General features: G+C 40.7%; 4 protein-coding genes across 4 annotated transcripts; 2 read left to right on the forward strand and 2 right to left on the reverse strand.

Moving 5' to 3' along the window:
• The first annotated feature begins 574 nt into the window (after positions 1–574).
• Positions 575–4,578, forward strand: mphosph6 (M-phase phosphoprotein 6). The gene is made up of 5 exons (XM_049573681.1): positions 575–762; positions 1,197–1,309; positions 2,895–2,985; positions 3,291–3,394; positions 4,226–4,578. Exons 1-5 carry the CDS (start codon positions 712–714, stop codon positions 4,359–4,361), a joined length of 495 nt encoding a protein of 164 aa, XP_049429638.1. The 5' UTR covers positions 575–711; the 3' UTR covers positions 4,362–4,578.
• On the reverse strand, positions 4,397–16,981 carry hsd17b2 (hydroxysteroid (17-beta) dehydrogenase 2). Its single transcript, XM_049573675.1, has 6 exons — positions 16,847–16,981; positions 9,122–12,517; positions 8,689–8,901; positions 7,619–7,804; positions 5,941–6,078; positions 4,397–5,686 (listed from the first exon to the last, which is right to left on the reverse strand). The coding sequence occupies exons 2-6, from the start codon at positions 9,648–9,650 to the stop codon at positions 5,346–5,348; spliced, it is 1,407 nt and encodes a 468-aa protein (XP_049429632.1). The 5' UTR covers positions 9,651–12,517; positions 16,847–16,981; the 3' UTR covers positions 4,397–5,345.
• snx20 (sorting nexin 20) lies at positions 15,461–16,120 on the reverse strand. The gene has a single exon (XM_049574935.1). The coding sequence runs from the start codon at positions 16,118–16,120 to the stop codon at positions 15,461–15,463; it is 660 nt and encodes a 219-aa protein (XP_049430892.1).
• A 2,863-nt stretch (positions 16,982–19,844) lies between the features above and the next one.
• LOC125887123 (uncharacterized) lies at positions 19,845–24,987 on the forward strand. Its single transcript, XM_049573676.1, has 3 exons — positions 19,845–20,925; positions 22,085–22,202; positions 22,327–24,987. The coding sequence occupies exons 1-3, from the start codon at positions 20,144–20,146 to the stop codon at positions 22,771–22,773; spliced, it is 1,347 nt and encodes a 448-aa protein (XP_049429633.1). The 5' UTR covers positions 19,845–20,143; the 3' UTR covers positions 22,774–24,987.
• Positions 24,988–25,384: the final 397 nt, after the last annotated feature.

A 25,384-nucleotide genomic window follows, 5' to 3' on the forward strand; every position in this document is an offset into this window, starting at 1 on the left:
CTGACAAGTATAGAACAGTCCCTAAATGTTGGAAAAGTTGAAATTGAAACAGTGGATTTGCACTTATATCATTTAAAATATCATCAGTGGTGTTTTGTTTTTTTTTTCGCTTGACCTTTTTTTTAATTCAATCAAATGTAGTCATATCAGAGAACAAACAAACATGATGTATCACATAACAAATGTAAGCTTTGCATCGACCTTGTTCATATTATAGACACAGGCAACACAGACATAGGCACTCAAATAACTTCATTCGTATATGCAATCACCCATATATTTAAAATATCTTATGTTTTGATTCCTTAGAGAAATTAAGATAATTACCAAAATTCTGATTTTGACCAAGTTGAGGACTTTGTTGTACAATGATGAACACACTGTGGGCCTGTACATGTTTTATTATCTTTAAATACATAATATGTGTTGGAAATATTTCTCACAAGCCATGAAGACAGAACTCGTCATATAATTTTATTACTAGTGCGATCATAACTTTGTTTTCAAAGCTTAAGATATTCCTGTCTTCTTTAACATCAGTGATATCAGCGGTAGATTAGCTGGACTGCTCAGTCATCAAAGCTGCTCTGCGTTCGACTTCTTCTGTCTGAGTTTTATCAGCATCTGCGTGGAGCCACTGCGCGTGCTTTTAGCCAAAAAAAAACCTTCAAACTGTCTCGTGCTGCTGTAGTTTAGTTTGTTAACAGTTTAATGATGGCCAACGACTCTGTGAAACTCTCCAAAAACCTCTTACGCATGAAGGTAAGTGGAGCTAACGCACTGGAGAAGGTGTTAGCCGTGTGTTAGCTAGCTTTAGCGCTCAAGAGTAGAACGACGCTCCAAATCTCATTCAGAAATCAGATGATAATTGTTTTCCTGCTCTTTGGAAAGCTGTTACACGTGACAGACATCAACGTTATGCATGTTTATGTCGAGTTTGAGCCAGTTATTAGTTCGGCATATAGTTGAGCTACCAAATGGGGTTTAAATTTAGCCAAAGTAGCAAATAATCTGGCTCACACCGTCTTTCCTGCTTATGTTGTTGAATGGATGCCACCGCAAAATAAGTACAATTTTAAATGAGCTTCTGTTGATTAGAGGGAAACGTGTTTAGCTTATCTAAATTACCACCATTTTACCCACCCCTGCAAATATACTGTTTGGGATTAAGTTGAAGTGTGGTCTTGTTTGCACAGTTCATGCAGAGAGGTCTGGATGCTGAGACGAAGAAGCAGCTGGAGGAAGATGAGAAGAGGATCATCAGTGATGAGCACTGGTATCTGGACCTGCCGGAGCTTAAAGCCAGAGAGTAGGTGTCAACTAATACATGCATACAGCCTCAGTACTTTACATTCACACTCGATGCAGAGGGTTTCTTGCCAAACTTTATTCAGAAATCTGCCAGTTTATTTTTATAATTTATGTTGGCAAATATACACATCAAATAAAAATTTAGTAATGACCTAGAGCAATGTATAGATAGATAGATAGATAGATAGATAGATAGATAGAAACCACATTAAAAGTAAAGTATGCCCTTTAAAGGGCCATTGTGTAATATTTGTCCTGGTTTATTGTCAAATCTGAATCTGAATATTCTACCCATTAATATGTTTATATAAGTGTATAATTGCTATATATATATATATATATATATATATGTGTGTGTGTGTGTGTGTAAGGCAGACCAAACGGACAATCCAGCCAGCCAGAGAACGCGTTTCGCGTGTATAAATAAACCAACAAAGACAGCGGAAGGAAGGAAGAAGGCGGAGGAAACAGCAGAGAGTGTTAGTAGTTCGTCGATAGAGAGTAGTGAAAAGTTTTTTTAGTTATAAAGTTTGCGAATGGACCACACTTACCACGCAACAGGAGAGAATGAACCCGAACCGTCATCTGCGAGGAAAAGAAGACGCAACTTCACTCCTTGTGATGCACTCTCTGCAGCGCTTTTTCTCCTTATGATATATCTCCCCAAAGATGGCAGCAGTAGCACCGAATCCCATTCTGTGTAGCCAAATGGGAGCGGAGGATTCAGCCTCTCTTCTCGCCGGCTCAGCATCCAAGTTCCTCATCTGTATGCTCCGGCTCAAACAGGTATGGCTCTGGGTCTGTGTCCGCTACAAGAAACTCTTCAAAATTGCGTTCAAAGTCGTCCATTGCAGCTACTGTAGTCCGGAGATATCGCTGGGCTAAATAAACAGCTGAACTCTGTTTACCGGCTACGCTGTCAGTAAGTGTGCAGGCTGGAGATTGGTGGAGCAGAGAGGGGAGGGGGGTCCCCGCTTGGTACTGTAAACGAGTATGTGTGTATGGAGCGTGTGTGTTGCGCTAGAAGAGTCAGAGTTTGGGACGGAGTCTTTTACACCCTGGAGTGTTACCAGAGTTTCTGGAGTGCTCAAATAAACGGCCTTTTTCCCGAACGCTCCTCTGGTCTCCTGCTCGTGAGTGATTCATTACAATATCGTAACATGGTTTAGATTTCTAAATAAACATTCACCTTGTCGCTAGATAGACCTGCTCCTGAAAAACTCGTGCGCAAGGCTTTTTGTCCCTACGAAGCCACCGTCATTTACCCGACGGGAGGGGTGAGCGAGTGAGCCCTGCAATCTAGAATTTGACCACTGATGTCACTGTTTTCAACCCATTTTACACACTGGCCCTTTAAGCATGTGCATTTATACCAGTGTGAGTGGGTATGAGAGGGATATTTTACACTTTGCTCTCAGTCTATGAGGTTGTTGATATTTAATAATCAAATTAAAACTAATGTAGTCTGATATAAACAAACCCACCTGTCATGAAGTTTCAGAGGAGTTAATGTCATGATAACTTTAGAGGTGCTGCTGTGTTGTGTTGGATCTTTCTAATCTGTTGTCTCTTTCCTCTCTCAGGAGTCTGATCATAGAGGAGAAGAGTTTTGTTCCCTGTGAAGACCTGAAGTACGGTCGCATCTCCTTCAAGGGTTTTAATCCAGAAGTCGAGGTCTGTTGTCATTTTTTAATCTGTCACATCCTCTGCTCCCTCCAGTCTTCTCACTGGTGTTTCTCTGCATAACTGTTGCTTTCAGGGAAATCAGAATGTTTTGGTGTTGTCGGGTATAAAAACATAAATTTATCTCCAGAATATCAGAAACATTTTGATGTTTTTGTGAAACGACAAACTTTTCCCAAAGAAGCTGCAAATTAAACAATAAACATTTAGGATGAAAACCTAAACTATAAATGCGACCATGTTTGATTTAAAATGTGGAGCCGTTCACGATGTTGTTTGTTTTGCGTTCGTGACAGAAACTGATGGCTTTGATGAATCCAAAAGATGAAGAGGAGAAACAGGAAGAAGAAGACATCAGCCGGATGCAGACGGACGTCACAGATGAGGAAATGGCTCTCAGGTACAAACACAGGAACAATTGTTTGTTGTTGTGCTTTTAAATGTAAGCAGAGAGATTTTATTTAATTTGAGGTGTTTGACTTTGTTTTCGGATTGGCAGTTTAATTAAAGGCAGTGTAAGATTTAGGGGGATTTAGTGGCCTCCAGCGGTGAGGATTGAAAATTTCAACCAGCTGAAACTTCTCCTGGTTAGAGTTCCTTCAGTGTTCATTGTTCAGGAGGTTTTTACTGGGAGCTGAATTATCCATAGAGGTCTCTTCCTCTCCAAAACAAACGGACCAGGTGATTTAAACCAGTAAAAACACAGAATAAAGCAGTTAAAAAAAATAAAAATGCTAACTACTGCACCACCATGCTGCCAATATATTTCCCTAAATCCTACACACTGGACCTTTAAGTTTTATATTTGCTGTTTGTGTCTTGTCATGATAACTTGCACACATGTATATGTTTGTACCTGCTGTTGATTTATGGTAAAAAACAATCATCAGTGTTGTGTACTGTAAATTAAAAGTAAGATTTTATTTTATTTTATTCCATTTTGTTTTGTTTTATTTTACAAGTAGTCTAATGTGTCTTTGTTAATAATGTTGCATTCATGTCACTGTGTATTTTCAGGCAAATTTAAATTTTTAAACAATTTCAAAAAAGTATCAAACAATAATTTGGAGGCCCCCCTGCAGTAACTCTGAGGACCCCTGAGGGGTTGCAGACCCCCTGTTGAAGACCTATGTCATAAAGATTATACTCATTTTAACAAGCTGAGCTGCTGTGCTTTGTGTGTAAGTTTAATTTTGCATTTCTTAAAATTATGTTTCTTATCTTTCTTTAGGTACGAAAGTTTAGTGGAAAGCATGAAGAAGAAGTTTGCAAAGAAGCGCGAGAGAGCAACGATAGAAGAGGACGACGTAAACCAAAACGTTGTAGAAACCAACACAAAGAGAGCCTTTCTGAAACCTCAGGACTAACACCAACATGTGACGGACTTTTTTATGTAAAGGACTCAAAACAGAACTTTTTTTTTTATTATTACATCAGAAATGACACAGAGAACATCCATGAGCAGAATGTTCAGTGTTTTAAGGCTGATTGGATGTTATACATCCTGTTTTTTAAAGAAAAGATGTGTCTTTGAGAGGCTGTCAGAGATGTGAACACAGTGTTTTTACAGTCTGTGCTACGTGATGAGACCTGCATTAAATGCATCACTCAGTGTGTTCGTGCATCATGTGTCATGTATATATCTGTGGTTTCTTTAAATGGCCCTTAAAGGAGGAGTTCAGCGTTTTGGGAAAGACACTACTTCTATCTCTGGCTGAGAGTTATGCCTGGTTCACACTACACGATATCAGCCCGATTATATCGTGACACTGTCGTATGGTGTCGGCTTGGATCATGAACGACGAGTGTGGTACGTGATAATCCATCGTTTCATCTCGTGTAGTGTGTCATAGTAGACGGCAAACAATGCTGCATCTGGGACAGCATAAGACATTCTAACAGAAAGTCTAGCATATTTGATTTTCTTTTTGCCATTCACAACTTCTCGCATCACAGCCAGTCACTTTGACCAATAGAAACACAGAGCGATTCTTAGATATTTCCTGTAGGGACGTTACTGCAACAGAGTAAAAAGGGAAAAATGATGGTATGGAACAGCAGAGGCACTGAAGCAACCTGGTGAGTACTGCCATTAGCACAGAAACAATCGCCTAGTCTAACATAGTGACTGTGACAATGAACAAAAATGTTGTGTAGCGTGAACCAGGCATTAGATGTTTAAGATGTTTTTGGGGGAAGTTTTATTGGCAGTCTCCTCTCTGACCTCTGTCACCCAAAAAATAATGTAATGTGTCCTTAAAGGAAAGTTTCACATCTCTGAAGTTGATTTTTGCATCCTAGTGAAGCCGAAGCCACCAGCTGCAGATAATCAGATGTTTTTCCCATGAGCCTCAGCTGCTGTTGAGCGCCGCCGGTTTACAGTCAGTGAATTTAGTGATCTTCGTGATGATGGGGTCGGACACAGTGGTGGAGCAGCAGCGCTGGAGGAACGGGAGAAACCATGCCATCTGTCCGGGCCTGTACATGGTTTTGGGATGGACTGACAGCAGAGCATGACGCATGTCCTCCACCACAGGAGACAGGTCCGCTGGACACTGACTGGACATTTTGGACAGACTGCTGGGGAGAGACGAGATGTACACCTCCCCATAATCCTCTCTGACTTCGGAAGAAACAGATGAGAGGATCTCGTCTGTGTAGCGAGAGACGTCGTCACTGTTCCCAAAAATTTCTGACAAGAAGAAATAAGATTTATCAGCAAACTGCACAGCTGTACGAGAGACATCACAAAGTAATTCAAGTGTGGGAGAAACAGGGTGAGGTAAATGGCAGTTTAATTTTTCCCTTCCTGTAAAAATAGTAATATGTTTATTCATAAAGAACATTTCATACATTAATATCCAATACAATGTGTCTCTTAAATCACAAATGAACACATTTAAAATCTGAATGTGATCATCAGGAAACCGTTCAGATCAGACCTACTTGTTCTGAATCCTGTAGGTTGAATTAAAGCCACTTTGACTCCCCACTCAGACAACTCCATTCTCATCACATTGGAGAAATTGCTCAGTGCTGCCTTTGGGGCTCCGTAAGCAGCAAACGTCGGCATTGGCACCTCACCTGCAGGACAAACCATTAATAAACTATTAACACATCATTAATGCACCATGATTAACCTGTTATTACTGTGTTAATACACCATCAGTCTATATGCCGTTGACATGCCATTAATATGTCACCAATATGCTATTAATACACTGTGAACACATCATTAATGCACTGTTATCGCACTATTAATACACCATTATCATGCCATCAAGATGTAATTTAAACGCTATCAATATTCCATTAATATGCCATGTGTACGCCATTAATATTCCATAAATACAGTTAACCATTAATATACTGTTAGTACATCATTAATGCACCATTATTACACTATTAATGCACCTTTATTATGCCATTGAGATGTCATTTAAACGCAATTAATACATCATCAATATGCCATATATAAACCATTACTATGCCACTACACTATTAATGCACCATTAATATGCCATCAAGATGCCATTTAAACACCATTAATACATCATCAGTATGCCATCAATATGCCATGTATATTTCATTAGTATGCCACCAATATGCTATTAATACACTGTTAACACATCATTAATGGATCATTATTACACCGTTAATATGCCATCAATACATCATCAATATGCCATTAATATGCCATCAATATGCAATGTATAATCTGTTAACACACCATTAATGCACCATTATTACACTATTAATACTGTAAATATGCCATCAAGGTGCCATTTCAACGCCATCAATATGTCATCAATATGTCATCAATATGCCACATAGACACCATTAATGTGCCATTTATATACTGTTAGCACATCATTAATGCACCATTATTACACTATAAATACACCCCCCGAAGTCAGTTTGCTTTTTTTGAGGGCATATAGCCCATAGCAAATGGCACCAGTTTTATTTCAGTGTGAGTTCTTCTTTGAGCACCGATGTTTTTCTGAGGTGGCAGTCTGAATAATTCACAAGGGCCCCCACCTCCCACCCCATGGGCCCCAGTGCAACCGCACTGCCTGCCCTGACCATATTTACGCCCCTGGTAGGTTGTTTATATAAAAAGAGAAGTGGTCCCATTGTTGAGCCCTGGGGCACACCTCTTTGCTGAATCAACAAATTAGATTTATTCTGATGCAGGACAACACAATTATTTCTGTTATTAAGGTATGAATTGAATCAAAGAACTGCCCTTTTAGAGAGGCTGATAGCATGGAGTTTAACTGAAAGCAAATAACGATCAACGTCATCAAAAGTTTTAGTCAAATCCATAAAAATTGCACCTGTGAGGTGTGCCATTAATATGCCATGAATACACCTTCAAAAGCTGATCAAAAGCATTCAAAATGTTGCTTAAGTAAATTTTCCAAATAAAGTTTACTGAAAGTATTAACAGTACTCGCTCTGCTGACCTGCAGTTTTGGAAGGGTTTTATCATTTTCCATGGTCTAGAAAATTTTGAGTTTGAGTTTTAGCTCTATAGTTTTTGGATTTGGGGAGTCATGTTAACTAATATTTTTGGACTGTCTCAGACCACAGGATTAAATAAACAAGTACTGGGACGTACCTGCCACACTGGACACGTTGACGATGCGTCCTCTGGACCTCCTCAGCAGAGGGAGGAACACCTGAGACATCTTCACAGCAGACAGGAAGTTCACGTCCACACAGTGTCTGTACGCTTTGAACGGGGTGAGCTCCGCGTCCACAGGACAGTAGAGGACTCCTGCGTTATTCACCAAACCCCACAGACCTGCAAGGAAATGAGACATGAAACACAAGACATCAAACAAAAGACTTCTGGTGAATTAATTCATAATAACTTAATGTTTTGTTGTTTTAAATTTAGGATTTTTTTTGTTAATCAAAATTAAAGTGAGAATGAATCTCTCCAAATATCTGCATATGCATTTAAAGCAAAATTATTTTTAGTTTCTTCACATAAAAGTTTTAAATGTTAATTAATTTTTTTTGTTGAACTTTTTTTGGCTTTTTTTTTTCTAGCATAAACAGTGTCACAGTGTTAATAAATCAAATATATGTACATACACAAGAGGATAAAAATAAATAAATAAAAAGATAAAAATAAATACAATATGTAAATAAAATATTAATATAGAAAAAATTAATTAGAAAATAAAATTATATACAGATAAATAAATGAAAAAATGTATAAATAACAATTTGTAAAAGATTATTAAAATTAAAAAAATATATATTCCTACATAAATAAGCACCACAATCTTTGATTTACAATCAACAGATCAGCTCTCAGACACTCAAAAATATATTTATGGTGATTTTTGATTTCTCAGATTTTGAATATGGTAATATGGTAGGTGTTGTTTTCCCCTGGTTTTAAAGGCTGCATTACAGAAAAGTGCTGTAATTTTTTAACTGAGTCACTGTGTCCACACTGATAATGATTTATCAAAAAAATCTCATTGTGTAAATATTTAGTCAAAGCACCGTTCGTCAACCCTACAATATTGTTACAATAGCGATATCGATAAATATCTGATTGTTTCCATGTTGACCAGCACTGCTGTACATTTCACTAAACCTCAGTCCAGTCCACAGACTGCACCAGTGTGTTTACCAGCAGCAGCCGTCAGGTGTGTGTGTGTTCATTCTCACCTGTGTCAGCCACCTGAGCACAGATGTACCTGTGTGCCGTCTCTATCTGGGAGTGGTCAGTGACATCGAGCTGCAGGACCTGCAGGTTTTCACGCCCGCATTCTCTCAGCTGCTGAGCTCCAGCTCCGTTCACATCCAGCACGCCAGCAAACACCATCACTCCGCCCTCACTGAGCCGGTTGGCCAGGGCGTGACCAAAACCTGAATCACAGCCTTTCAGAGGAAAAGATATGAAGTGTGCTCAGCAACAGAATCAAACTATTATAAATTATTCTAACTTTTGATTGTCATGTTGGAAATTCACAAACTACCCGGCACTATATGAAGTTATTAAAGTGACCTCCACCTTTACGAGCTGCATGATGAACACATTAATGCATCATAACATGACCATTATGATTCTGTTTGTGTTGGAGTGACAGGTGTGTCTCACCTGTGATCAGCACTGCTCTGCCATGTCCTGGCAGCAGCTCCCCTCTCCTGTCAGTCCCACAGATCAGGATCAAGCTGCAGCCGAGGAGGACAGACCCACAGACACCTGAAGTAACAGTGAAAAACAGAGCGGCCCCACCAAGGGCACCGAGGGCCCAGAGGAGGGCCCCGACAATACCTGGCCGGTTTCCAGCTCCACAGTCTTCTTTAAACCTCCACAGCACAGTGAAGAAGTACACAGCTGCAGCTACAGCACAGAAACAGGAAGTGATGTCCATCCTCCGCCTGTCTGATTGTGTTTCTCTCTCAGCTGTTTTACCCGTGTGTCTGGTGCGAGGAGCAGTCTCAAAGTCTTTACACCTCCAGTCCTGCCCTCTCTCTGTGCCACCTACACACAGGTATGTTGTGCTCCTGCCAACAGCTGTTTTTTCTGAAACCTGTTCCTTTTCTGCAGCCGCACACAGTTGGGAGTCACTGGGACATCTGATACAGTCAGATCCACCTCTGAACAACACCTTGATATGGATCATACACACTAGTGCAGATCACAGACCAGTCTTTGTCTGTAGATGTCAGCATTTTTTTTTTCCTGATTTTACTTCTCTGCAGTGAGAACATCTTTCACATAAAGTCAATTGTAGTTGTGTAACCCAATGTGACAAATCACATGTACAGTCCATGCAGCTCATCACACCCTCTGTTATTTGACTCTACATACACATCAAACCTTTATTACAGCTGGGGATCCTCAGGGTGGACAGTAACTGAGCACAGTAATCCCACGAGTGTACTATAGTGCAGTTTTGAGGTACTTTAATTGAGTATTTTAATTCAGTAATAATAATAATACAACTTCAGAGCTGCAAAACAAAGACTGATGCAAGAAACAGGAACATTGAAAACAAGTCAGATATTAAAATTAATAAAAGTTAAGGCTAAGAAATAAATGGAGCTAAGGTGAAGTTCAGTTTAGGACTAGATGTTACAATCCTTGATGCACATATTTGAGACTATGAGTGGGAGTAATGGTGCTGTCTGGGGGTCGGAGTGGGAGCCAAAGGGTTGGACAGATAGAAAAGTAAGAAACAGTGAAGACTAAAGTGAAAAGATACATTTTTAGCTTTCTTTTAAAAATATTTGGTGACCTAGCTTCCCTGATATCTATAGGTGGTGTGTTTCATAGCTTTGGGGCTTAACTGACAAAGTCTGCATCCTTGATCTTCTTCCGGCTGTTTCTGGGAACCTGCAATAAACTAGTAGCAGATGACTGCAGTGTTGTTGGAGGCAAATAGTTAACAAGGAGTTAGCAATGTAGCTCAGTCCCAGCCCATGTAGGGCTTTGTATACAAGGAGAAGGACCTTAAAATCAATTCTAACAACAGGAAGTGACAGGAAGTCAGTGCAGAGCAGCTCAGGCTAGCTTGATGTGCTCTCTACTCTTGGTTCTGGTTAATAGCTGAGCTGCAGAGTTTTGAATGAGGTGAAGTCGCTCAGTGATGTTTTTTGGGAGGCCAGTAAAGTGTGTGTTACAGTAGTCTAGGCAAATTGAAATAAAGGCATGAATCAGTTTCTCTGGATCTTTTTCAGTTACAAATGGTCGTATCTTAGCGATGTTTCTGAGGTGGAAAAATTATGTTTTCGTCACCTTGTTAATGTGGGACTGGCTTAGCTTAGATCTGAATCAAGGATCACGCCAAGACTTGTAACTTCAGATTCAATCCAGGAAGGTAAATTACCCAGATGATTAATTAGCATTTCTATTTTTGTTTTTGGGCCAACAAGCAGGATTTCAGTTTTGTCTTCATCCATTTATTTATTGTCAAGAGGCAGGTAGTGATGGAGTTTATGGCTGTGGCATCGTTTGGTTTAGCAGAGATGTACAGTTGTGTGTCATCAGCATAACTAGAAAAACAGATACTGTGTTGTCTAATGATGTCACCAAATGGCAGCCCGTACAGTGGGAATAATATTGGACCAGTGACCTCTGTTTTTGGGTTGTGCAACACCAAAACTCATTTACGAAGCCTCTGCAGCCCACTTCAACTGGAACTGAGGTTAAAATGTGGTTAATGTTTGAAAAGGTGAGTTTTAAGTTTTGTTCTAAAAGTTGTATTTTGTTGCATTTGAACAGCGATGCTTTTCACGTACTGAAGTTGATTCAAACGATGATGCGTTTACTTGCTGTTGTGTGTAATGAAGTGCATGAACCTATTATTCCATTGACCTGTAGTCTGTTTTCCAGCTGTCCATCATGTGTTGAAATCGCACTGTATATTTGGTATCATGTTGTTTCTCCAGTTTACAGCCTGTAAATGATACACAATCTGTCTGTCACACCTCTGTGTATTTTACTGATGTTCTGTTGTTGTGTTCACAGTGCAGAGAAGTCACACCAAGTGGGATGGACGCGCCATCTTGTTAGGTCAGTGCCCTGCTATCTCAGTCACCAAAGTGTATGGACTAAGTGCAAAAACAAGATAGTTTGCAGTGTGCAGGTATGTGAGTGGAGGAAGTGTATCAGCCTAGCTTGGATCCGAGTTGTTAATTGTAATTAGTTTGTCCATATAAGATTGTTTTACCACTGTAGCAGGCACAGGTAACACACAAGCAGCAGCTTCAGGGGCTGAAAAATGAAGTCAGTACTGGAGTGCCAAAAACTGCAGTTCCTCTAATGGCCACTTGAGGTTGGCTCCAAGAGTGAGTCAGTCCCCATAGACCCTCATGTTCAAATACCCACCTTTACAGCAGAAATAAACATGTTTACAGCCTGGTACAAAAAACATTCATGACAACTGTGCACAGGTGAATTTTTTTATCTCACCTGTTTACATTTTATTGAGGCTTAAAGTTATGCATAATTAATGACTGGGCTGATTTGAGTGACAGGCTGTCTGATGATAGTGTCCTTAGCTTAGCTGATCCACCCTTTCACCCAAATATGGTCATTTCTGGCTCCTGAAAACCAAGATGGCAACGACTGAAATGCCGAAGGCTTCAAAATGGGAGTCCACAAACCAGTGGGTGATGTTATGGTAGCTACGTCCATTATTTTTGCAGTCTGCGATAACACAGTGCATGCCTCACAAGATGGCACCCTCATCCAAAAAAATGTACATGGTGTGACGTCAACTTTACATTCTCTATTAGGAAGTTAACTTTGATATGCTGCAGTATCGAAGATTCACTAGCAAGGACCACGTCACAACAATATGTCGTTTAAATGTTTAATTGTAGTTGTTGAGGACTGGTGAATGGATGTGGGGGTGAAGGTGGAAGAGGGGTGTCTTCTGATAGGTTGATCTGGGAGGATGTACTGGAGATCAGTTTGAGGGAGACTTAGTGTGGGGGTTTGTGGGTGTATTTCCGCCTGAGGTGATTACAGGCCCCAAGACGGTACCTAGAGTAAGACATGGGAGAGGTATGCACCAGATGAATAAAAAGAGATGAGGGGATGAAGGAATGATGGATTAAAGGAAGGGAAACAGAGGGTTGGTCTACAAATCTGAGACAAACAGAGCAGGTTGATCAGGTATAGGCAGGCTTGGCACGTAATCAGAAGTATGGTGGAGGCGTGGCTCCCAAACACACGTTAACAAATTAACTTCATTAATAACAGCTGATTTTCAGGACAACAGCACGACCTCAAGAGTGGCATTGCTTCTTTTCAACAGTTCTACAAGCGTTTACAAGTTAAAAAGAATGAGCCACAACGGATGAAGATTTGTTTGTTTATTTGATCATTTATCGCCTCTTTGACTGGACTGTCGCCAAGCAACACATTAACATTCCTGCACGCTTGCTTTGTGTGGGTCTACATGTTACAGATCAGCTGCTTTGTGTCATGTTTTATCTTTAAGTTTCCATTTATTGTGCAACCAGTGAAAAAAGAATGTTGACAGTCACCTTTGTGTGATTCAAATGAGTTAACAGCTGAACAAAAAGTACATTATGCTATCAGCTGTTGTCATATGAGCACAGATGGAGGTTTGCAATGAAGTATCCAGGTTTCTTTCCATCCCTTAATCCTCTTCTGACGACCATTTAGTATTTAACTCAAACGTTATTTGTGGAAATCTGGATGTTTGTGGTGCAAAATTTGTTACGATGACTCTTAATGCAGGATAATCAACGTTTAATGAAATTAACAGTTTAGAACTGTAAAGCAGAGTGAAACATTCATAGTTAAAAGTCCCTGTGCTGTTATACTCTGTATCAGCAATACACATTATATTCATCTACCTGAGACCCTGTGTCTTCACATGAGGACATCCATTTAGGATTTACTGCACCTTATAGTTAATCTGCTTAAGTTAGACCTGTTGTCCTCGTTCATGGACACTTTTTTGTGCCATCTAGTGGTAGTAAGAGCACAATACACTAATCCATGTAAAAACAAGATGGCAGCCATCTCTGCCAAGTCAGTCTGCAGCTGATCCCGACACAAAATTGGACAAGGTACAAAACCTAATCACATTTTTACAATTGAAACTTGTTTATATATGATTAATTAAGTTTGCAGTTTGATATAGCAACACATTTTACCAGTTTTAGCAACAATAACAAGCTAAGACGCTGTTAATTAGGACATACTTGTTTGAAGATGTTGGGAATTTATCATCAGCTTGTTTGAGGACATTGGGACTTTATTGTCGTTAACAATGTTTAGTTTTTATACTTATCAGGTCCTACTGATCCCAAATAGTGGGGAGAAATTAAAAATACATTCCAAGCAAACGTTCAGGTCTCAGGATGTTATGATATTCATTTCAATTCAGCAAACCAAAAGATTTACACAGAAACAACAGAATAACAAAGTGAATCTGAACTTTTGAAAACTCAGAAACCAAAATTAGTGCCACAAAAAGCAAAGACACAAGAGTGTCAGTTTTCACTGTATGTGTATAACTGGAGCTTTCATATGTATCACATGATCTTCCTCAGCAGATAGAGCTGTTCACATTTCCAGTTTTCTGAGCACTGTAATGACTTCTCTTCCCTGACCTAGAGTTGTCTTGCTTTGGTCTGAATCAGGGACTAGTTTTGTTCCACAGTTGCATAATTGCCTAGAGTCGATTCATGTTCTCACAACAGCATTTTCAAGCGGACCAGATAAAATGCCTTGCACGAGAAAGCTGCTTTTGATTGGTCAGAATTTCCATGTGGGAAAAATCCAGGAAGTAAAGCAAACATTGAAGAAGAGTACACTTGCAAGATAAATGTGACACTTTCTAATGTCACAATGGAGGGACAACTACGCAGGTTGATTTTAGCGCTGCTCATCGTGGACTATATTGCTGTCATTGTTCATTTTAGTCAAACCATACAGTTTGAAAACGAGGCGCGGCTCCAACTAGAAAACAATGTTTTGATGCATTGGATGTGCTGAATGTGCATATTAAGGCAGTACAGGAGGAGGTGCACATTAATAATCCTCCAGGACTGTAACATGCTCATGTTTAACCCAAACAATGTGTCATGTGACTGCAGTTGCTTCACATCCAGGTCAGAACACCTTCTCACCACAAACCAACTGCACCAGAGTTCGTTTGTAACCAGACTGAGACCACCTCTTCAAGAAGGTCTCGGTTCGGTTGTTTTGGTGCACACCCCAGTGTGATTGCTGTGTTCACACCTGCCCGAAACAGACTACTTAGGGGGCGAATTAACCTGAGTTCGATTGAACCGAATCAAACACGGCAGGTTTGAAAGCACCCTGAGAGGTTTGGACACAACTGCTATCTGTCTGTCTGCCTTTGTTCTCTTGTTAAAAAAAAAAAAGCAAACACACACACACACACGTACACACACAGTGAAGTAGGTTGGGTAACTTTTTCGGGGAGTTCCAGTTTTTGTTTTGTTGAAATTACTGCATCCTCTGCACAGATCGGTCAACACACATTAGTTCCTCTGCAGACATGGTGATGCACATTCACTTTGTTCACCACAGATAGTAGTGACAGTTTGCACACACTGAAATAAATTATTTATAGTATGAAGGACAGATCATGCAACTCTCACTTACACTTACAGCTCAGCTGTGGTTTGATGTCTCAGTCATTTTCTACCAAACGTCCTGATTTCCTGCAGAACTCTAAATCTGACCGAGAAAGATTTACTGACAAAAGACGAGCAAGTTATGGATCACTGATTCAGCTCAGCTCCAGAGTTTGTTGGTTTGGTTTGTCCCAATCACCTGGATCGTCCTCTGGTCAACTCATGGACCACGAACTCCTCCAAAGACTCCAGGGAACTGATGGACCACTAACCCTTTCAAAGCCTTGGGAACTGGTGGACCACTAACTTCCTCAGAGACTCTGAAACAAGTGGACTACTAACTCTTTCAGAGACTCGGGAACTGTTGGACCACTAACTCTTTCAGAGAGCGAGGGGACACCTCACCCCTCTCAGCATCCCTTAGGACAGTCAGCTCCTCCTGTAACTGAGCGACAGGACGTCCCAGCTGATAACCCAGATCCACCAGCAGATCCAGCAGTGCAGCTCTGTAGTTTTTAAGTCCGTAGCGTCTCACTGGAGGCAAGGCTCTCTGAGCAGCAGCAGAGGCCTTTTCTGGTTCCTCCAGGTCCCGGTAACAGATTGCAAGGGCGGAGAGGGTGGGTACAATCAGGGTGGGGTTCTGCCAAGGTAACAACTTCTCCTCCACCTCTAACACATTCTTCAGCTGCTCCACAGCAGGCTTAAACTGTCCCGCTCGCAACAGATCATGTGCTCGTTTCTGCTCCTGCTCAGTGAAGAACTTGGCGAAATGAGGAGAATGCCGAACGCAGCGAACACTGTAAAGTTTAGCCAGGTAGTCCTGGAGGCCAAGGCGACGCTCTGAGATTATTTCAGGGCTGAAGTTCCCGCTCAGGTGTTTTCGGGGGAGAACTACATCCTCCAGCTCCTCCTCAAACTCCTCCAGCAGTTTGTGGTGGAAGTGGGAAAAGTCGCTGTAACGGCGCTCCACAGGCACACGGTGGGAATCGAAGCTGCCAGAGCGCATCACCACGATCTCATACACCTCAAGATGAACAGGAAGCATTAAAACAAAACGTTAGAGCAAGGAGTCAGTGATGTGTATCTGGAAACTGTATCACGTCCAGAAATTCTTGAAAGACTGAATAAGACTTTAAAATCACATTAATATATATGAGACAAAAAAAACGTAAGATTAAAATAAATATTTGGTGGTTGCAACAATTGCAGAAGTTAATTGCACCATACCACATCTTGTTTCTGCTTTTAGTTTTTTTATGCAGATGAAACAAAAAGAGATACAGTAGGCTATGTTGATCAGTGAGCTTTAGAGGAGCTAGTAGTAGTTCCACTGTTTCCAGTCTTAATACTAAGCTAGCTGTTTGCCTTGGTTTCAAGTCTTTATTATAAGCTAAGCTAGGTGCTTCCCTTGGTTTCCAGTCTTTATGATAAGCTTCACTAGCTGTTTCCTCCAGTTTCCAGTCTTTATGCTAAGCTAAGCTACCTGTTTCACCCTCTTTCCAGTGTTTATGGTAAGCTAGCTGTTATTTATTGCTTCCAGTCATTATGCTAAGATAGCTGTTGCACCCTAGTTTCCAGTCATTATGCTAAACTAAGCTACCACTTTCACCCTCTCCCCAGTCTTTAGGGTAAGCTAGCTGCAGATCCACTGAGGCTACCTGTACTAAATGTGTGATATTTTGTGTGTGTGTGTGTGTGTGTGTGTGTGTGTGTGTGTGTTTCAGTGTCTCACCACATATTTGGACAGAACATGATGAATAATACGAGTCGATGGGATTTCAAACAGCAGCCTGATGGGTCGCTCTCTCTTCTTCACTTCCCTCAAGTTCTGCTGCAGCTCCTTCGTGGTCAAACTGGAACAACTGGGGGGTTCATCTACACACACACACACACACACACACACACACACACACACACACACACAATGTTTAGACTCTAGCTTACATACATTTATAAAGTTTTCTTCAATAAATAGCTTGTAGTTTTAAATGAAACTGTTACCCTGTAACACCATTAAACACGTCCATTTATTTGGTCCGTTCATCAGTTTGGTGAATATTATCTAATCATGGGGATAACTAAGACATCACACCCAAATATTTACAGCAGAAACAATAAAGTTCAATAGCAGTAAAGTTCTCCGTGATCTAAAAATTCCACATTTTGGTAAATCCTCTTTTTCTCTTCCTCTCTGAGAGTCAGATGCTCATACTGATACCACTCACACGTCTGGACACATGGTATAAAAACACAGATGAAGTAATTATTAAACTGAAAGTATGTATATATATATTTTAATGATTGTGTAAAAAGTACAGTCTATATCAGAATAAGACGGTGAGTCAGAACCTGAAGACAGAGTCCTTATGTGTGTCTCAGTCCAGTTTTCAGTGCCCCTCTGTGGCTCTGCCATCACACCCAAACAGCTGATTCATAACATGCAAAACATCAAGAGACAGTCACCATTAATAAAACTGTCTCAAACATCCCAACAGATCTGAATAAAAGAAATGTGACTCAATGATCACACAGACAGATAAATAAACTCACCTTCTCTTCCCTCAGTTCAGCAAGAGTTTGTCCTGAGAACACACAGACATACAGTATAAACGGTGTGTTTGTGCTGAGAGACGTGCAGAGAGAGGAGGAAGTTCCTCAGTGGATATATTCGTACCAGCAAGAGTGAAAAACAGAAAAGATGAAGAGGAAGTGAAACTAAAGAGAAGTGTGGTGGTGGACTGTGAGTGTCTGGTTAGCATTAAAACATGCACATAAAGCTACACGCTGATCAAACATGTAGCTCAGTGTTTGTCTTGGTACCAGCCAGTTGGTATTTACCTCTATGTGAAAGAGTTCAGATCATCACCACAATTAATCTGAGAGAAAATATAATCATTTTTAATGAGTAATTAACTTGACCGATTCAGAAGTGTCACCCTGTGTCTCTCTGCGGGAACCTGACAACAAACTTCTTCCTCCCATATTACATCATGTGTTAACAGGCACGTTTCCTTCAGCCGCAGTTCCTCTCTGCTCGTTGGGTGGAGACACATTCGAAGATGATTCATCTCAGTTTATTTTCATACCCAGTGACATTTCAGTCTTTATATGTGCTGAAGATGTGCATTTAACAATAATGAAGGTTCACTGTGATGGATTGACCAACGCAAAATGTTACAGTGACACTTAACAAATGAATGAAAACACACACTAACGTCACACAACAACAACAAAATGTAGCAAACACAGTTAAAAATTACAGTTACAAAACAATCCAAACATTTTTGAAACAAAACACATAATTTGATTTTATTTACACATTGCATTGCGATTAAAGGTTCAATTAAAAAAATCAGGGATAGTGTGATGATTTAGCAGAGAGCTTTGGCGAAAAGTTTATCTTCTTTGAGGCAGCATTCAAAAGAAGAAGAATTTTAAGTTATTTAAAGGTTTTTGATGCACATGAGGACATTACATTTTGGGATTTCTGCATCTTATACTTCATTCTGCTTAACTTTAACCCATTGTCCTGATTCGTGGAAACATTTATGCACCATCTAGTGGTAGCAAAAGCACAATGTAGTTAGTGACTTTCCAAAAAAAAAGAGACAGAATTCAGATCTTCGCTTCATTCTTGTAATTGAGAAACCTAAGCTTTCCACAGTTTATTTCTATAGTTCAATGCAATTAAAAAAATGTTGTTAGGTGTGTACTTTATATTCTTATGTTCATATGACATAGAATTAAATGCTAAAACAAACATACAACTCCTGTCAGACAAGGGTCATGTGACACATTTATTTTATGTCTGATTTTTAAAAATGTTTATGATACTGTATTGTACTAAACCAGGGGTATCAAACATGTGGCCTGGGGGTCAGAACCGGCCCACCAGTGGGTCCAACCCGGCCCACTGGATGACTTTGCACACCTGATATTGATGCACTTGTGATGGCTGAGAGCTGTCAGGTTTAAACAGTGAGTAAATCTGATCTTTGAGACAACAAGGAATTCTTACTGTTTTCAGATTTAAAGATAGTGAACATTGTGCAACATGTTATCAACCAGCAGCTTCAGCCTAAAAGAATCTGTCTCAGACTTCTATTTTAAAACAATATCTGTCGAACCCTACTGTAGAGGCACTGACAAAACTTCAGACTGTAAATGGATTGTAAGGAAGGAGATGACTTCATGTTCTTCTTCAATAGCTTCCACTTTATCAGTGGGAAATTATTTTAAAAATACACATGTCATGAAAGTGAGTGTTAACCTGACTGGGTGTGGAAAAACTGAGGCATGTTGAATTTCCACATATTTTTCTAAGGACATCGCAGGCTGTCCATCATCTGTTTTGTAAATGGATGAACGTTTTTAGAATCTCTACACTAAAAAAGGGAAAAACCTGAAGGGGTTGTTATTTTTGGGGTATTAGGAAGTGGTTTTACTGGTCCGGCCCAGTGGAGATGAAACTGGGCTGTAAGTGGCCCCTGAACTAAAATGAGTCCGAGACACCTGTACTAAAATAAAAGTTTTGAGTGCAAGCTTTTTCCCAAAGAAAATCTAAGTTGGATGAGCGCATACCCAACAAAGCTGGGGTCTCAGGAAGATATAAAATATAAATGGGGTCTCCTTCACGTCAAGATAGATAGATAGATCGATAGATAGATAGATAGATAGATAGACAGACACTTTTTGTATATACTGTATTATATGTAGGCTACATAGTAGTCAATGTGTATGTTTATCTTTGTTTATCTTTGTTGTCCATGTTTTGACCTGTGTGTATATGCTGTGTATTTACATTGACAGAAACCTGAGTTACATTAAAGCTGATTCTGACTTTGAAACATAATTAATCATAGAAATAAAATCAATGTATTGCTGTAAGACTGATTCATAAGCTCTAAGCTCTGATTCACACTCCTCACCAGCAGGTGTCGGTACAGCGCCGGAAACGCTTCCTGTCTGACCGCCGTTAAAACCACCAAAGAAGAAGAAGAAGAAGAAGTTTGTTTACCGCCAGTTCAAAATGGAGCCGAACCCGGAGGATCCTCCGTCACTAACGGCAGCGTTACTTTACTCCATGCTGAGCCTGAATGTCCCTCCGTCGGTCGGTAACCAGATGTTCGAGCTGTACCGGGTCCAGACGGCCCTGCTGAGGCGGAGGAGGGTCCGGGAGAGGATGGAGCAGGACCGGCGGCGGCGGCAGTACCTCCGGAGGAGGAGGGCGTTCATTCTGTCCTCCATCACCGCGATACTGAGCCTCATCACCGCCACCACCAACAGACACGTCTGGGTCCTGAACCGGAGCCCCGGGCAGACCTTCTGGTCTTCAGCCGAATCGTTTGACGATGAGGAGTGGAAGGCGCAGTTCCGTGTGTCCCGGGACACCTTTGACTACCTGCTGGAGCGGATCGGACCGGCCATCAAACGCCGCAGGACCAACTACCGGGTCCCGATTGAGCCGCGCCGCAGACTGGCCATCACCCTGTGGTGGTTCGCCCGGTCCGGGGAGTACCGCTCCATCGCCAGCATGTTCGGGGTGGGGATAGCGACCGTGTGTGTCATCGTGCGGCAGGTGATCTCAGCCATACTGGACCGGCTGTACCGGCGCGTCGTGTCGCTGCCGAGCGGACAGCGGCTGGAGGACACCATCAGGGCCTTCAAGGATCGCTGCTACCCGCAGTGTGCCGGGGCCATCGGCGGGACTCACATCCCCATCGCCCCACCGAGGGACAACCCGGACGACTACCTGAACAGGAAGGGGTGGCACTCAGTGATCCTGCAGGCTGTGGTGGACCACAACATCTGGTAAACACTGCTTACTAACAAGTACTCAAGTACACATCTGAGGTAGTTGAGTATTCATGCTACTTTGTTCTTCTACTGCATTACATTTATTTGACAGCTCTACAGATTAAAACACTTAAAGAGTTTATAAAATCTGATGTTAAAACAGTTTGTCTAAGTCTATCTGAAACCATTAGTCCAATAACCAGTCAGTGGATTGACTCAATATTAATGCAAAACTTTAAAAACATTAATAATTCTCCATTTATTTTATTGCATATTTAAAATCGTAATAATATTGTATCATGGATCTTCTAGTGATTCCCACCCCTATTACCAAGTAGCATAGGTTTTCACTTACAAGAAATCTGATTTGATTTTTGATGCACATATTAAACATACAAATAAACATATTTAGAGGAAGTAAAAATAAGGCAAAGTACTGCAACACTTCACAACATAAACATAGACAGAAAAGTTATAATGAATATGATGACGCTATGATATAATGTTCTATAACATAAAAATATAAAATATGTACAGTATAGCTGTTTCAAAATAAATACGCTGTACAGTTTTGTGCAGGATGTGCAAAATATCAGTCAGGGGTTGTGCAAAAGTTATGGTAGAGCAAGAAAGTCCAATATGCAGAGACAGTGGCGCAGCAGGGGAATAAGAGTCCATGTTAGCGAGGGTCACGACTCACGAGCCTTGTCGACGTGGCCCACTGCAGTCAGGAATGAGCTGTTTTTGTGGTGTGAGGTTTTGGTCCTGATGGACAGCAGCCTCCTGCCATAGGGGAGTGCAACAAAGAGTTTGTGTGCAGGGTTGGAGGCTATCTGTCCTGTCTGCCTCGAGGTCCTGGAAGTTCCTCCAGGTCTTGAGGGGACAACTGTTTGCAGCCAATCACCTGCTCAGCAAAGCATATGATACACTGCAGCCTGCCCTTGTCCTTGGCAGTGACAGTAGCGTACCAGGTGGTGATAGAGGAGGTGAGGATGGACTCAGTGATGGCAGTGTAGAAGTGCACCATCACTGTCTTTGGCAGGATTTTAAATGAATGGTTTTTACTTGTGATGGATATTTTTACATTCTGATATTGGTAGTTTTATGTCAGTGAAAGTTTTTTTAAATTGAAGCAACCAACATGACGTGAACATGTACTTTTTGTCCCTCACAGTTTCACTGACGTGTATGCTGGCTGGCCTGGAAGTACGAACAGCTCCACTGTGCTCTCCAGCTCAGACCTGTACTTGAAAGCAGAGGACCGCCCTGATGGTTACTTGTTCCCCAGACAGGTGAGTGCACAGTCCCCTCTTCCACCTCCTTGCATGTCGAACAGCATCAGTCAGAGTGCTGAGGGGGGCGGGGAAGCATCTGATCCACTCAATCAGAATATTAAAAGTGAAGTCTCCCTTTCAGAGGTCGGTCATGTCTGATGGAGTGGAGATCCCCATCCACCTGATCGGTGATGCGTCGTTCCCTCTAAAGCCGTGGCTCATGAAGGGATACTGCCAGGAACACCAGCTGTCTCCTGAGCAGCGTCGCTTCACCTACACCCTCAACTCTGCTCGCTCCGTGGTCGACACCGCATTCACACGGCTGAAAGGACGCTGGAGGTGCCTGCTGAAAAAGAGTGACATCGACGTCTCCATGATGCCCAGAGTTGTGGCCGCGTGCTGCGTTCTGCACAACATCTGTGAAATCAGAGGGGACAGTTTCCTCCCTGAGTGGAACTTTGAGATTGCTCCTTCTGGTAATTATCTAAGACAGCCTGAAACAGAACCGTACGAAGGAGACACGTACTGCACTGCTGAGGTCATCAGAGACATTGTGACTTATAACCTGTTGACGATACTGCAGTACTGAAGGTGTGACTACAGCTCAGACAAAAGACTTGATGTCATTTATCCAACACTGGTCACTTGATTTATTTTAAAAGCACTAGATCTTCAGGGGATCTGGGGTCAGTACATAAAGCAACTTAGTCTGCCTCTTACTTGGTCACCTGTCTCCACTGAGTCTGACATCAGTGACCCTGGATATTACCCGGTATCATGAAGCTGGGTATTAACTTCAGACCTTCATCATCAGCACCATGAATCAAGCACTTACTATGATATGAGATAAAACAGTGATACCTGCAGGAGAATTCTGTTACAGCAACAGAAAACAAGTGATACTCAGTGAGGTGAAAGCCCTGGTTTCACACCTCAATGTCACAAACCAAACAGCACGGCTGTTTGTCATGTTCACACAGAGTGATCAGAAAACTTGGACAAAATGAAACTGTGTTGAAAATCTGTCAGTTACTGATCAGCATTATGCACATTTTGGGTCATTTTAGAATTCATAAGCTAGGATGGATTTTTTTTAAAAAACGGATGTTAAGCTACTTTTATTGGGAAAAGCACATTTGCCCCTGTTACATTTACATTACATTGTATGTTTTCTTATTGTGCAAATGAACCTTTCACAAAGTGTTGTCATATTTCTTGTTGCAGGCTACATTTTTATCAAAATTATTCTTTCAAAAAGTGGTGGGGACAGGGTGTCTGCAGGTCCTTTAAAATGTCCTTTAAATGTCTCAAAATTTCTGAAATTCAATTTTATAAATATTAGGCCTTTAAAGTCATTAAATATTCTTAAATTGTAATTTGTGAGGTCTTAATTGCCACAAACATTTATCTTATTTAATTAATCCATTTTAATTTCTTTTGGTTAAATGAGTCAAGCTTTTCTGTGTTTAAGTCCACATTTATGACACAAATCCCTATAAACCTACCACTGAACCTGATACTGTCTTTTTACTTTGTACTTGCACTTATCTGTTGGAAAAAAAATGTATTAACCTAACTCACTCTAATAATCACATTGCTACATAAAATCTACCTCTGCACAGGACTTATTTATTTTTCACTTATTTTATTCATTTAACAGTGACAGTGCACAGCTACTTAGCTGTACCAGAGTTAGCTAAAAGATAATTTTCATCTGTAGTCCCTGGGCAGGAAATAATAGAGAATAATTTCTCTGCTTAAAGGCACTATTATATAAAAAAAACACACAATTACAAAATAGAACATTTTCTTTTAAAGATATTTTTTTGGGCATTTTGCCTTTAATCGATAGGACAGGTTCCTAGCTGAGTGAAATGACTTGGAGGTATCTGAGTGTCCATCGTGATAAGAGCTAGTGGAATTGTCTTTTTTTTATGATATTTGTATGAGCATTTTTTGCCTTTAATTGATAGGATAGTGAAGTGTGAAAGGGGGAGAGAGAGGGAGTGACATGCAGCAAAGGGCCACAGGCTGGAGTTGAACCTGGGCCGCTGCGGCAACAGCCTTGTACATGGGGCGCCTGCTTTATCCACCAAGCCACCGACGCCCCAAAATAGAACATTTTCATGACACATGACACATGGCTTCAGCAGTAAGACAACAGTTTATGTGTAATGGGTACATGATTGGGTTGATTTTAGCCATGATTTCATCTTGAATTTAAATTCAATTGAATTTGAATCTTATCTCACTTCAAAGCTGTCAAAGGTCAGTAGATTGTGCCTTTGAATGATGTTACAGTGATGAAAACAAAATGTTATTTTTGTCCAGTGCCTTGAGTGTTTTGTTTGTGAAGTATTTGCAGTGGGGCAAGTGTTGTTTTTCCAGCTTGTGATGAGCTTGTAATGCAGTATGAGATATGTGGAAAAAAAATCATTGAATGCATGTATATTTTTGCAGCATCTAGGAGGAGCTGGTTTTGAATTAACTTGAAGTTCTTTGTAGTAATTCCTAGATATTTAGAGGCTCTAACTCTATGCTGCTTGCTAGTAAAAGAAAAAGATGTCCAAAAAGTCTTACATTTGATTTAATCAAACATCAAATATCCTGGACAGGTCTTAAAAAGCATTAAATTTAAGTGTCTGATACCTGTTGACATATCCGCAGCGTCCCCTGTGTAAATGAGACCCATGATTGTGAATGCAGGAATTTTACTCATAATCAAGTATTCTTTATATTTAGAGCTACTGTTGCAGAAGCTAAAGATTGTAATTATTTCTTCCACCGCTGTCTTTTAATGTAGTTGTACCCAAATAACGAGCGTTTCAGTCAGGTGTAGTATGGTGTCTGTGAAGATGGATTTTTGACGTATATCAGTTTAATTTAAGGAGCCGAAGACTGAATTTAAAACTAAAACTGTTTATAAAGTTGTTATAAAGACGTTTAAATGGTCGTAGGTTTAAAAAAAAAAAAACACTTTTCAAAGATGTTTTATCTGTTTTTCAGACGGACGTCGTGACAACTACTGTGAACTGCTTTCTGACTCAACTAAAAACAAAAACAACCGGAAGTAGTAGTATTTTGATTGACAAGTCGACCCACCCATTCATGCTCAGCTACGCACGTTTAGTGGGCTGTTGCTCAGATACGCTCGTTCTCCTATTCTCTACGTAAAGCTACGCACTAAAGTGACGTCTCAC

The sequence above is a fragment of the Epinephelus fuscoguttatus genome, linkage group LG4, assembly GCF_011397635.1.
Source record: "Epinephelus fuscoguttatus linkage group LG4, E.fuscoguttatus.final_Chr_v1".
Lineage (NCBI taxonomy): Eukaryota > Metazoa > Chordata > Actinopteri > Perciformes > Serranidae > Epinephelus > Epinephelus fuscoguttatus.